Consider the following 13024-nt stretch of genomic DNA (forward strand, 5'->3'; position numbering starts at 1 on the left):
ATGAACATCTGAATATTTGAATGTTATGTTTCAGATACCGTATTGCTTAGGGAGTTGTCCTACCAGATGTTACGCGAGATTGCGTGCAGTCCTCTCTTCCAGTATTCTCATAGGTTCATCAGACTCCACAATGAACATTTCATTAACACCATTAAAGATTGGTTACTGCACTGACGGGTCACACATTTTAAGATTTAACATGGGAAGAAAGTGTGTTCGGATGGTTTCACAATTCTTTTGAGAATTCGATTAGACCACTTAACTGTAGTGTTATTGACTCAAACATACTCTTTTTACTCTTAAAACACGTGTTTTAAACTGTTACACAAACTGGTATTCTGTATTATTTCATTATTACTGATAGCTAAATACATCAAACCAAGAGGTGTTTTGTAATAACACACACCTCTCTTATGAAGGTGACTCATTAATGACAAATAACAATATATAACATATTTTGTATTTGTTAATGTTTTTCAAGTCAAGAAGTAAGAGGAACAGATCCAACTTCAAACATCTGCTCCTCCATCTGTAGGTGTTTGAATAATCAGAATATAAATAACCCTGACAGAAAAAAGGAGGTCAGTTACAGTGTTGGTATCATACCACATAAGAGGACTGTGGCCTGAAAAACATGGAGATGTAAACCATTTTTAATTTGGATGAAAACCAAAACGACCTCTCACCTCTGAGGTTGCTGTTGTGATTTGGTTAAATGTTTGACTCAGTAACAAGACAGCCTTTTGTAAGTAAATAAATGCAATATGGCAAGACACAGTAGAACCCATCTGTTTCATGAACACTATTTCATTGATTCTTATCTATTAAAGTGGGATTTGGTTGGGCAGTATGTTCACTGTCATTTAGTTTTACACCGTGTGCCTGTTAGCACAATTGAGATTTAAGTTAACATGGAAAGGAAATGTGGTGTAATGATTTCAGCGATGGATTAAGAATCGGAAAGGTTAAAATGACAGCACTCCCCATCTTACTATGCCACTTGAGGTCTTAGTTCTTTGTGTCTCGCTTATGTATCATTTGTTTTTTATTTAGAGTAAACAAGCTGGGAAAGCAGATATAATAAAAGGCTGCCTATAGATTTACCATCCATTACTGATTTATCATCATGCTGTATACTGACACTGGCGCTGCCTCGGTACTATGGGTAGAGTATGGTAACAAAAACGCAGGTTCTGCTCCAGCCTTTTACAATGAGAAGAATGTGGCTCACAGGACAGGGAATGCCAAAATAGCCAAAGAGAAAGGTTTTACATTTTTTAAATATTGTAATGACATTTTGGTCAAACTGACTTTATGAAACACATACTTCTGTTTATTGTGTTTTTCCAACTAAACCATATCTGTCATACCTTAACATAATTACTCCTGAAAATTGTTATAAAAGATCTCCTGAGTAATTTAATTATAAACAGGGTGGAAAAGCTAATTGACTGTTGGAGTAAATTCATACAAGTTTAGCCTTTGAAGTGAAGTAGCCTTGCATCTGTGAATGCAAGGATTGCTTTAACACAACTTCCCTTTTTACTTTGTAAAAAAGGAAACATTCTTGTAGTCCAGCTGAAGCTCCCGCAGCCTGGGGGGTGACATTAAAGTACCCACCATCTCTCCAAGTCCTTACGCCCTTCATTTGTTTATGTAAACAGAACAAACATTTCAAAGTGAAACGTTGCACAGTGCAGGTCCCAGAGCAGGTTACTGCTACCTAAATCACATCTTCTGGGAATCCAAATAAACTCAGACGGCTTGCTACAGGGAATACAAACAATTAACAGCTTGTGGAGGGGTTACTTTCAGTCACACACTGAGTTTGGGTTATGTGGGGAGCTATTATAACTGAACTGAGCATCAGACACAATAACAAATCTAGCCCAGTCACGCACATACCATGTTACACATAGAGGGAAATCCTCATTGAAACATACTACAACTAAATTAAACAATGCAGTATGAGTTGCATTGTAAAACCTCCCTGATGTACTGTCTTCAGTGATATTTTAATGCTAATATGTACTGTAGACAGAGATCAGACCACTTTTCACTACTGTAATCTTGTGCGATAGGATAGATATCTCAGGTTAGGGGAAAATTACATGCAACTTGCAATTTCCATATGGTTGCATTTATTGCCCCTTTGAATGGTTAACTATTTTTGCAGATGTTTCAGAGATTCTCTTTTAGGAACAAAAAAAGATTGCGATTTCCCCACTGCTGCATTCAAACAGAAACAAATCGCAGCTAGAACATGTATGTATATTGAAACAGACAAGCAGTGCTTCCCATATTTGAACTGGTTCACTGTTTATTCATTTTACAAATCCAGATGCTGTGCGTAATGGAATCAGTACTGTAAGCAAGTGAAAGGCTGCAGTACAAGCAAACAAATGACACTGAGGGTTTTCATTTTATTTCATGCCCAGCAATGACGTTTTATCCATGTTTTAAGTTAGGTCTTCCTTCTGGTGATGTGATCATAGATCACAGCTTGGATGTAGAGGGCTGTTTGTATAGGAGGGGTCCGTGTAGAATTATCACCCGGTGACACCTAAGAGAAGAAACAAAAGTTTATATATATATATATATTGGCTCAAAAAGATGCTGAGAGCAGCAGGATTTGATTTATAGTAGTATTTAGGCATACATGTTAACCTCCAAACCATGTTTATTTTTTAAAAAACTTTGTATTTATTGACGAGCAACACAATACATCAGTATAGAAGTTTTGACATGAATTATTTAACATAAGTACATTTCTGAAGTTATGCCATAGCATATACCTAGGTATCCAGTATAAATTATATCTTGGTTCAAACAAAGCAATTCAGAGTGTTTGTTTCAATATAAACTCCTAGATCTTTTTCATAGATTCCTTCTTCAATTTCAGTATCTCCCATATGGTATTTATAATGCACATTTGTATTGCCTGCGTGCAGTACCATACACTTTTCTGTATTAAATGTCATTTGCCATGTGTCTGCCCAGTTCTGAATGCTGTCTAGATCATTTTGAATGACCTTTGCTGCTGCAACTGTGTTTGCCACTCCTCCTATTTGTGTGTCGTCTGCAAATTTAACAAGTTTTCTTACTATACCAGAATCTAAGTCATTAATGTAGATTAGGAAGAGCAGAGGACCCAATACTGATCTCTGTGGTACTCCACTGGTTACCTCGCTCCAGTCTGAGGTTTCTCCTCTAATCAGTACTTTCTGTTTTCTACATGTTAACCACTCCCTAATCCATGTGCATGCATTTCCTTGAATACCTACTGTGTTCAGTTTGAGAATTAATCTTTAATGCAGGACTTTGTCAAAAGCTTTCTGGAAGTCTAAATAAACCATGTCATATGACATGGGATATTGTGCTTACTTGTCCACACTGTCACCAATATATGAAGGGGATTTCTTTCTTTATTTTTTAAGTTTGTCAGGAGTTATAAAAAAGCGATTAATTAATTTAAACTGAAATTCTCTACTTCTCTTACTGGTAGTGGCTGAGTATATTGGCTCTGATATTGGTTTCTGCAGATAAGTCATCCAGTCTATCCTGAGGTTATCTGTATTTACAGGTTGCAGTAATTTGATGGTATTTTTATTATTTGTTTATTTAGCAGACACCTTTATCCAAGGCGACTTACAGAGACTAGGGTGTGTGAACTATGCATCAGCTGCAGAGTAACTTACAACTACGTCTCACCCAAAAGACGGAGCACAAGGAGGTTAAGTGACTTGCTCAGGGTCACACAATGAGTCAGTGGCTGAGGTGGGATTTGAACCGGGGACCTCCTGGTTACAAACCCTTTTCTTTAACCACTGGACCACACAGCCTCCTATTGACTGACAATATTTTTTCTAACCATAAACCACGTGCAGCCCAGTTATAAAGTTTTAAGTTAGGCAGACCTAGCTCTCCAAATGTTTTTGGTAGCTGTAATTTTTTGTAACTTATACATGCCAGATAAATTTGGATGTAGTTCGATCAAGCTGAGTTAGGATTGGAATTTTAACTGGAAGCATTGAGAATAGATATAAAAGATGTGGAAGGATATTTATTTTGCGAGCAGCTAATGAAAGAGGCAGTGGCATCCCTCATTCTAGATCTTCACACATTTTACCTAATATTGTAGGAAAATTAGCCATATATAATTTATCATAATTTGGAGTTATATTAACACCTAGACAGCAAATACTTAAGGAAGTCCATCGAAAGGGATAGTTTTCTCTAATGCTAGTAGGTATTTGTCCATAGCTACTATTTTGCTCCTATTTATTCAGTAGCCAGACGTTGCACCGTATTCCTCAATTATTTTAAAAATATTTGGAGTGGAAATCAAGGCTTCCGTTATATAGCGAATAATATCATCAGCGTATAACAATATTTTGTGTTCTGTTGTACCGACCTGCAAACACCTAATGTTTTGAGAAGATCTTATTGCCTCTGCCAAGGGTTCTATACTGAGGGCAAATAAAAGATGGGACAGTGGGCAACCCTGTCGCGTGCCTCTTTGGAGTGGAAATGAGTGAGAAATGTTATTAATGGTGCGCACCGAAGCTCTGGGACTTGAGTATATGATTTGTATCCATTTTATAAATTGGTCACCAAACCCAAATTTGTGAAGTGTAGATATTAAAACGTTCCAATCAGCTTGGTCAAATACCTTGTCAGCATCAAGGGAGAGTACAAAGGCTTCTGTCTGGTGAATTGTTGAGTACTTAATTATATTTAATAGTCGCCTAACACTGTCGGTTAAATGTCTACCTGTAATAAAACCTGTTTGGTCTGGTTTAATAAGCTTTGAAATGATCATTTCAATTCTTTTTTAAAATTTTTGTTAGAATTTTCGAATCACAGTTAATTAGGGAGATTGGTCTATGGGACGCACAGTTCAATACATTTTTGCCAGGTTTTTTACTTAAAGTTATCGTGGCATCACGCCATGTGTCTTTGTTAGTATGTATAGTGTAATCTATAACTTCTTTTAATAATGGGGTTATTTCCTGACTAAATGTTTTATAAAATTCATTCGGAAATCCATCTGGACCTGGGGATTTCCTATTTTTCGTACTTTTAATGGCTGTTTCTATTTCTAAAGATGTACTAGGTGAACCTAAAATATCTCGTTCTTGCTCTGGTAGTATTGGGAGATCAATTTGATCTAGGAAACTGTTTGCTGGGGTACTTTTCTTGGGTTTTTCATAGTTTTTCATAAAATACAGCAAGTAATCTTACTCCTTACCTTCACAAGAAATATTATAACAAATACAAGTGTCATATTACTTTCTGTGATGTATTTAAAAACATTGCATGTATATTTAATCATTTCTATGGTTGCTGTTCCTGTGCAACCCTGTTCAATGGCAGTCACATCAAAGGAACCACCAGCATGAGATCTGGTCTGTACAAACCAGCCAATTTACTGCCTGGCTTCAATCCCTTTGTTTTTAATGTGAAACATGGTATGGGTGTGTTTACCACATTCAGTATACAGCTCTCTGTTTTCCAAAAAAAAAAACCAAAAAAGCAAAATACATTTTTGCTAGCAGAGGATTCATTTTAGAACAACTGATTACAGTACAGGTACAAAAATGCCAAACATTGTTTTATATCTTTCACTTTTTCAGAAGATTTACCAATAAATATATAGAGAATGATAGATTTTGAAACACAGGAATAGAAATGTAGAATTAAATAGCAAGGGCTGGGAAATCCTGACCACAAAGTAATAGGAACAAGGATGAGCAATGGGAACAAACAGGTGTTTTCAATAAGGGCACCCCAGCACTATTTGTTTTCATTTGTACAAAAAAGAAAACAGGTTATGCAGTAAACTTCAAGCGAAACGTGCTTCAGTGAAGGAAAAATATCAGTCATGGCAATTGTAGCACATTAAGAACATTTGTTTTACCTTTGGATCCATGTTTAGTATTTTCCTGTCCCGCTTGTTCTTGAAAAGCAGTCCAGACGAATTCTCAGCAATGACCTGGTAGTTTGGGCTGGGGTTTGATGTAGAAACTTGTGTTTCCCAGTTATAGAAACTATTAAAGAAAAAAAAGATAATGTACATAACGTCAGGTTATTATCATAATCCTGATTCCCTGAAATAGAAATGTAACCATTACCGAATGGGTATTTACCTCCTAAAAGACCTGAATCCTGAAAATTGTGTACCAAAGCTGCTCACCGAGCCTGTGACGCAGTCATGACTCCACCCCAGAGGTATCAAAAGGACTGCGCTCACAGATCTCAGCGTTAGCTTAGACAGGGCTCGACCTAAGCAGACAAAAAATTATTTGGACTGCCTCCAACTTTTCATCCTGTCACCATAAAATGCCAGGGCCCGAACTGGGCCGAGCGTATGGAGCTGTCGCTCTCTGTCAGACTTGAAAGGAGGCGGATGGAAAGCCTCCAATTCCCTAGACTGGTTGACACGGAACACTGAGACAGTCTTCAGCAAAAAGGCAGGATTGGTATGGAGTGCAAACTTTGTCCTGCCCACTGTAAAAATGAAGAAGGTGTTCGCTACAGAAAATGTCTGCATCTCACTCGCCCGTTTTGCGGAGGTGATAGCAAGCAAGAAAGACGATTTAAATGATAGAAATTTCAGCTTAGCTGAATGCAGGGGCTTAAAGGAGGCATCATAAGTGCATTAAGCACCACGCCATAAGGTCCCTTGTGCCTGACTGAGCAGGTCGTGGCCCATCGGCAGTCTCCACGGTTGGCCACTCAGAAGCTGCGTCAGGGTTGAGAACCAGACTCCTCGGCCAAAATGGGGCTACTAGGAGCACCTTGGCCCGGTCCTGCCTGATTTTCTCCAGAAACAGCAGGAGCAGGGGGAGCGGTGGAAACGTGTATAACAGATGCCTCCGGCCACTGGTGTGCCAAGGCATCTATTCCCAGTGGGTCCCGCCTCTTATCATTGAGACCAGGGTTGATTCCTGGGAGGCAAACAGGTCTATCTCTGCTCTCCCGAACCTCTTCCAGGTTCACAAGGATCATTAGGTTAATCACTAGCTGTATCCACATGTGCTCCTCGACTCTATGACAGGGGTGCTGATATCCTGCGAACTGTAGTTTGCTTCCTGTCGCTGGATTTCATTCGACTGACTTGACTGACTTCGTAAGAAGTACTGATCAATGTGAGGCCCTTGTCCCTTCTCCCTCAAGCATTTCCATTCTCCTTTGATGAATCTTCAAACCCTTGACCAATCTTCAAACCCTTGACCGTTGTCGCCTTGCTCCAGCCGCAGACACAAACCTGGAGTTCCATGTCTTTGCTAAGGAGGCTGTGTGGTCCAGTGGTTAAAGAAAAGGGCTTGTAATCAGGAGGTCCCCGGTTCAAATCCCAACTCAGCCACTGGCTCATTGTGTGACCCTGAGCAAGTCACTTAACCTCCTTGTGCTCCGTCTTTCGGGTGAGACGTAGTTGTAAGTTACTCATTACCCATTTATACAGTTGGGTTTTTACTGGAGCAATCTAGGTAAAGTACCTTGCTCAAGGGTACAACAGCAGTGTCCCCCCCCTGGGATTGAACCCACGACCCTCCGGTCAGAAGTCCAGAGCCCTAACCACTACTCCACACTGCTGCCCTATATATATATATTGTAACACAATTGCACCACTCAGGGTTCGTTGCCCCTTTAAATTACTGACCCACGACACAAATGGATTTTTCCAGCGCTGACACGCTCATTTTTTAATGAACAAATACAAAAACAAAACAAACAAAACAAACACCTAGCTCTTTTTGAGCACTAACTACACCAAGCAGGAAACTAAACTATAAACAGGACAGTTAAGCTGTTTACCTGTTGCCAAAGAAAACAAAACAAACACAAAGTTATACAGCATACTCCACACTACCTTTTTTTTCTTGTACGGCTGCACACACTCGCAAGCGGGCTGTTCACACAGCAGCCTCAAGCAGACTGACTGCTTCTCTTTTATATGCTGCACCTGGCTCTAATTTACAATCACAGCCAGGTGCAGGTCATAATTAACTAATAACACAATTAAACAAAACAATAAACAAAATGTGCAGGCGTACATGATTTATGCAGGGAGGATTTTAATCCCCTCCCTGCTGTGTTACAATATATATATATATATATATATATATATATATATATATATATATATATATATATATATATATATATATAATCCAATTCAATTAATATTAGTTCTGGTCCATCATATGTTATGGATTTACTTTGTACGCACAGTTAACAACTAATAATAATACATTTTGACCACCTACGGTGAAACCTATAAATACAACGTGTAGGCCCTTTCCTGCAATAGAAAAATATGTGTGCAAAGTTCAAGCAACAAAGGCTCTGATTTGAGCAATTTAGGGAAAAATGCTTGAGAAATTTTACTTTCAGCTGGTTACCTCAAGAGAAAAAGAAATATTCGAGGGAAGCCTCTTCTAGTCATATTAAGCAATGTGACTTTATGGTAGATGCGATGACATAATGACTTAATTTAAGAATTTTAAGATTATCACACACATTTTATTCTAGGTCCAATTTAGTTTACCGGTACATAGAAATACATAATCCTCTTCCACAGTATTTTTAATATTCTTCAAAAATGTTCCAAGTTCTCAGAAAACATAATGCCGTTTGGCCTTAAAGAAAAAGCATTTCTAGCACACTTAATTAAACATGCCAAATCGTGACAGTAGCTTGCTATGCCTGTTTTCAATTTGAATTTCAAGTACAGTTGGATTTCAGACATGCCAAGAAAAGAGGAAAGCTTGTGGTAATTTGAAGGTTCATACGATCCAAAATAAATGAGAAATGAATTGATTCTATCCGATTTGATCCCCCTTTCCTATTTCACTTACTTATATTCACATAAGTTGTGAAATGACAAGGTTTAATAGCATTGGTATGTTGGAAGTTTAGTGTTAAAGGGACAAAAACAGTAATGTAATATAGTTTTAAGTGAGAAGTTGAAAATCCGCCAAAAGATTTTAAAACCATTGTTGACAAAGCTAGATTTACAGTGGATTGTATTGTATTTCTCTAACAATGTCTCAAACTGACTCAAGTTCAGGAATAGGCTTAACTCCCTGACTGCCACGCAAATAGAATGTTTGTGTTCCTGCTGTGCCATGCTAAAGACTGCACTTGTATATTTGATTAAAGTCATTCTTAAAGTGCTTTACAAACATGCAACATACAATGGTGATTATAATGTAAGATGTTAGAGTGATAACATATAGATTAAGATGGAAAATCAGAAAGCACAGGAAAAACAGATGTCTTTGGCCATGCTGCAAAAGAAATCAAAGCTGCTCACTCATTATTTCTGTTAGAAATGAACGAAGAACTTGCAAGGCAGACAGCAAACATTGTACACTATGTGCATTGCAAACCTTGAAGACTGTAGGATTTACATGACTAGGCTTGTGTTACAGTGCATGCACATTGAAATAAATACAGTATATGTACATAAGGTGCATTGTTTTGTAGAGGGCAGAAACATGTCGACATTGACCCTGGTAATTAGTTTCTAGCTAGTTATGGTAAAGGTCTGATCTGCATCTTTATACATTCCTATGCTGTTTCATACAGACTGTAAGTACTCTAAACCAGACTGAGTGGTTACACATGTTTTTTTTTTTATTTTTTGTAGGTTGAAATGAAAACAATCTACATTGATAATTAGCTCTACAGCTTCCTTGCCAGACCAGAGGCATTTGATGTCTTAAAGTATAAAATGCTGTAGTTTGAGTGTTATACTTTTGTAAGATGTGTTGATTGGTTCTGGCAAACATGGATAAAGCAGAAAGGAAATCCATGTGTTAGTTGAGTTTCCTTGTCTCGTGCTAAAGCCCTGAATTCAATATCTTGGGTTTAAATTGCTAAAAAGGCTTTTTAAGAGATCCATTATGTGAGGTGTTGGCAGGTGTTTCAATCCAACCCCATGTACTACATTTATATATTGGCAGTGAAAGTTTAAAAAAAATAATAATAAGTTTGCCTTTTTTTAAAATAAATGTGAATGCTTTCAAAAGCAGAATACATTTGTCCAATTATAGTACTAAAAATGTGGCTCATGTCTCCTTGTTTGGTTTATGAATGTTGTGCTAGTGTTACAGACCCATAATGCTACCTGAGAAAACTCAAGTGAACTCTGTTACTAGAAAATATATAATGTTTCTGCCAGTAATCCTGTACAGTTCAGGATTACTTTCAAACTCCTCCTGCTTGCCTACAAGGCCCTTCATCACACAGGTCCAACCTGCTGACCCGCTATGTCCCTGCACGCAAGCTGAGGTCCTCTGACTGGCTTGTTATACCCAAGCAAAAGTGCACCACACTCGGAGAGCGCTCTTTTAGCTTCATGGCCCCGACTCTCTGGAACTCTCTCCCAGCTTTGGTGTGTGTCGCTTCAAATCAACTCTCAAGACCCACTTGTTCTCTCTTGCTTCCAGTGCTCTTCAAGCCTGTTATCTGTTATTAATTGTTGTCTAAATTGTTATTTCAGGTTTTTCATCTTATTTGTATGATTCTGCATGACACACGCATTCACAATGTTTAGAATTCACATCCTAGCCTTGTATTTAATGTATTATGCCTGTATTTAATGTATTTGCAATGTTTTTTACTGTTTGTATTTAATGTACTATTTCCTGTATTTCACTGTATTTAATGTATTATGCACTGTACTCACTATCTTATAAAGTGCTTTGTGATGGTGGTCCACTATGAAAGGCGCTATATAAAATAAATATTGATTGATTGATTGAGTAGGAATACCGGACAGCTTTAAAGGCAGAGCCATTTTGTGTATTCTGGTGGTTTTATCCTGCAAGATATTTAGAGATTTCAAGGCAGCGTATTTACCACAGATATACTAAATGCTACCCAAACAAATAATATGCACCCAAGAACAAGGGCTAAACTACAGTATGTGTACTATTAAACAGGCAATACAAGGAGAGGAAATGTAAGTGTTTTGGGTTACAAGCCAAAGCCCAAGAAATGACAATTCCTGTCAGCCACTACAAATTAAAACAGAAAGAAAGACCTTTATAATTCATTATCTAATTAGTTTCTTACTGTTTCTGTGGAAAATGCACTAGTGTCTTTTTCATGATTAAAGAAATAGACATTTTCTTCAAAAAGTTTGAAGCCAAATTCAGAATTTATGCAATACACCTTTGATATAAGACATGGCTCAGAAGCAAACAGATGTAGATTGCCTTGGAATTTATTCAATGAATAATATAACAAATAGTTTAATTATTTTTGGATCATTTTGTAAGAATTGTTATTTCTTGTTTACTCCTGTTGTAAATAGTGTGTGTGTGGGAATGTACAGTTGGCAGGGATAGCAATCACAGGTGTGGCCATTCCCCAGTTAGGTAATTGAGTGCTAATTGGGTTATGACCACATGTATTTAAGGGAGGAGAAATCCTTTGTGTGGGTGAAGTAGTAGATTAGTGTTTCACTGTGTGTTTTACTGTATGTGCTGTGTTTTGTTTTCATGTATTTTGTGATTTAAACTATAACAGCACTTTAAACTGCATCTTCTTATCTGAGTCTCATTCCGGACGCTATCCTAGCAGATGTCAGAGAGGGACTGCAGTTAAAGAAAAAAAAAAAAAAACTGCAGTCCTGCTTGGTCCTCCAGGCCTAGAGGACCAAGGTTGGTACCTCGCCTGTGGAGAGTTCAGGCATCCTACGGTATGCTGCCCCCTTCAGGGTGAAGAGGAGTTGCCGCCTGCCTGAAAGAAGGGGAGGAGCGGTCGTTCTCAGAGGCGCGCAAAGGAGGTGCTGCCTGCACGAGCGCCAGAAATGGAGGTGCTGCCTATCCGAGCGCCAGAAGGAGGAGCCACTGCCATCTCCAGTGCAAAAGGGAGAGGAGCTGCTGCCGTCTCCAGAGCCAGGCCAATCTCAGCAGCTGTTACACCTGCTGCTGAAGGGAGCACGGTGAAAACTAGTTGCAGTCCAGAGGGTTCAGCGTCCGCAAGTCTGTGTCCAGAGGGTCCAGCGTCACGATTGTCACCGCCACCCCTGCCGAAGTGCCCAGCGTCACCACCCCTGCATGAGTGCCCTGTGCCGCTGCCTACGTTGCCACTGCTGGAGTGCCCCGCGCCGCTGACAGCGTCACCACCGCCAGAGAGCAATGTGCTGCTGCCAGCTTCGCCATCGTCAGAGGGCCCAGCACAGCCGGCACTACCGGAGGACCCAGCACCGCTGCCAGTGTTGGGGCCACCCTCTGTAGAGGAGCCCTAAAAAGGGAAAAAGTCACTCTGGCTTAGGGGGTAGAAAGAGGGTTAAACGGGCACCCCCTCACAGCAGCCAAGGGGTCACCAACGGGGTTAAACGGGCACCTCCTTACAAAAGCCCAGTGGTAACCACGGGGGTTAAATGAGCGCCCCTTTACAGAAGGCCCAGGACCACCTCGGCCAAAGGAGGAGGCGAGGGGACCATCTCCACCACAACCCCGACCACCCCCTCCATGTCCCTACTCGGTGCCTATGGGTCAGAGCCCTCAACCTGGGCTTCCAGACACTCTGCATTTGGGGAAGCACTCACCCAGGGGACGTGTGTGGCAGGGCGAAAGCCCTTAATGTAAATAGTGTGTGTGTGGGAATGTAAAGGGGGTGAGTGTATTTGTTTCACTGTGTGTGTTTCACTGTATGTGCTGTATTTTGTGTTGGTCAGTGAAGGCGAATGCCCAGCCTGACATTATTGTTTGTGGTCAGTATTGTGCTGTTTGATTGTTCCAGATTTGTGTTTTTTTTTTAAATAAACATGTGCAACAGCACTTTAAACTGCAGCTTCTTGTCGGTCTCATTCCTGACGCTATCCTGCCACAATTCCGTTAGGACAAACATAGCAAACTATGGTAACAAAGTAAATCCCAGGATTATTTAAAAAAGGAGTAATCAGATGACCTCAGGACATATTTTTATTGCCGTTTAAATAACCTTTTTCACATATCTCATAGCATTCCCGGGTTACTGCACACATCTGAAGGTTTACTCC

General features: G+C 39.5%; 1 protein-coding gene across 1 annotated transcript in view; it reads right to left on the reverse strand.

Annotated features, from left to right (window-relative positions):
- Nucleotides 1–2409: 2409 nt before the first annotated feature.
- The window catches only part of LOC117403493 (cilia- and flagella-associated protein 299), a 151029-nt gene continuing 140414 nt past the window's right edge, over nt 2410–13024 (reverse strand). Inside the window, exons 5-6 of the mRNA XM_059003577.1 lie at nt 5921–6050; nt 2410–2563 (exon numbers count right to left, since the gene is read on the reverse strand). Coding sequence (XP_058859560.1) covers nt 2465–2563; nt 5921–6050 — 229 coding nt within the window. The 3' untranslated portion in view covers nt 2410–2464. The remainder of the gene's footprint in view (nt 2564–5920; nt 6051–13024) is intronic.

Source organism: Acipenser ruthenus, chromosome 1, assembly GCF_902713425.1.
Source record: "Acipenser ruthenus chromosome 1, fAciRut3.2 maternal haplotype, whole genome shotgun sequence".
Lineage (NCBI taxonomy): Eukaryota > Metazoa > Chordata > Actinopteri > Acipenseriformes > Acipenseridae > Acipenser > Acipenser ruthenus.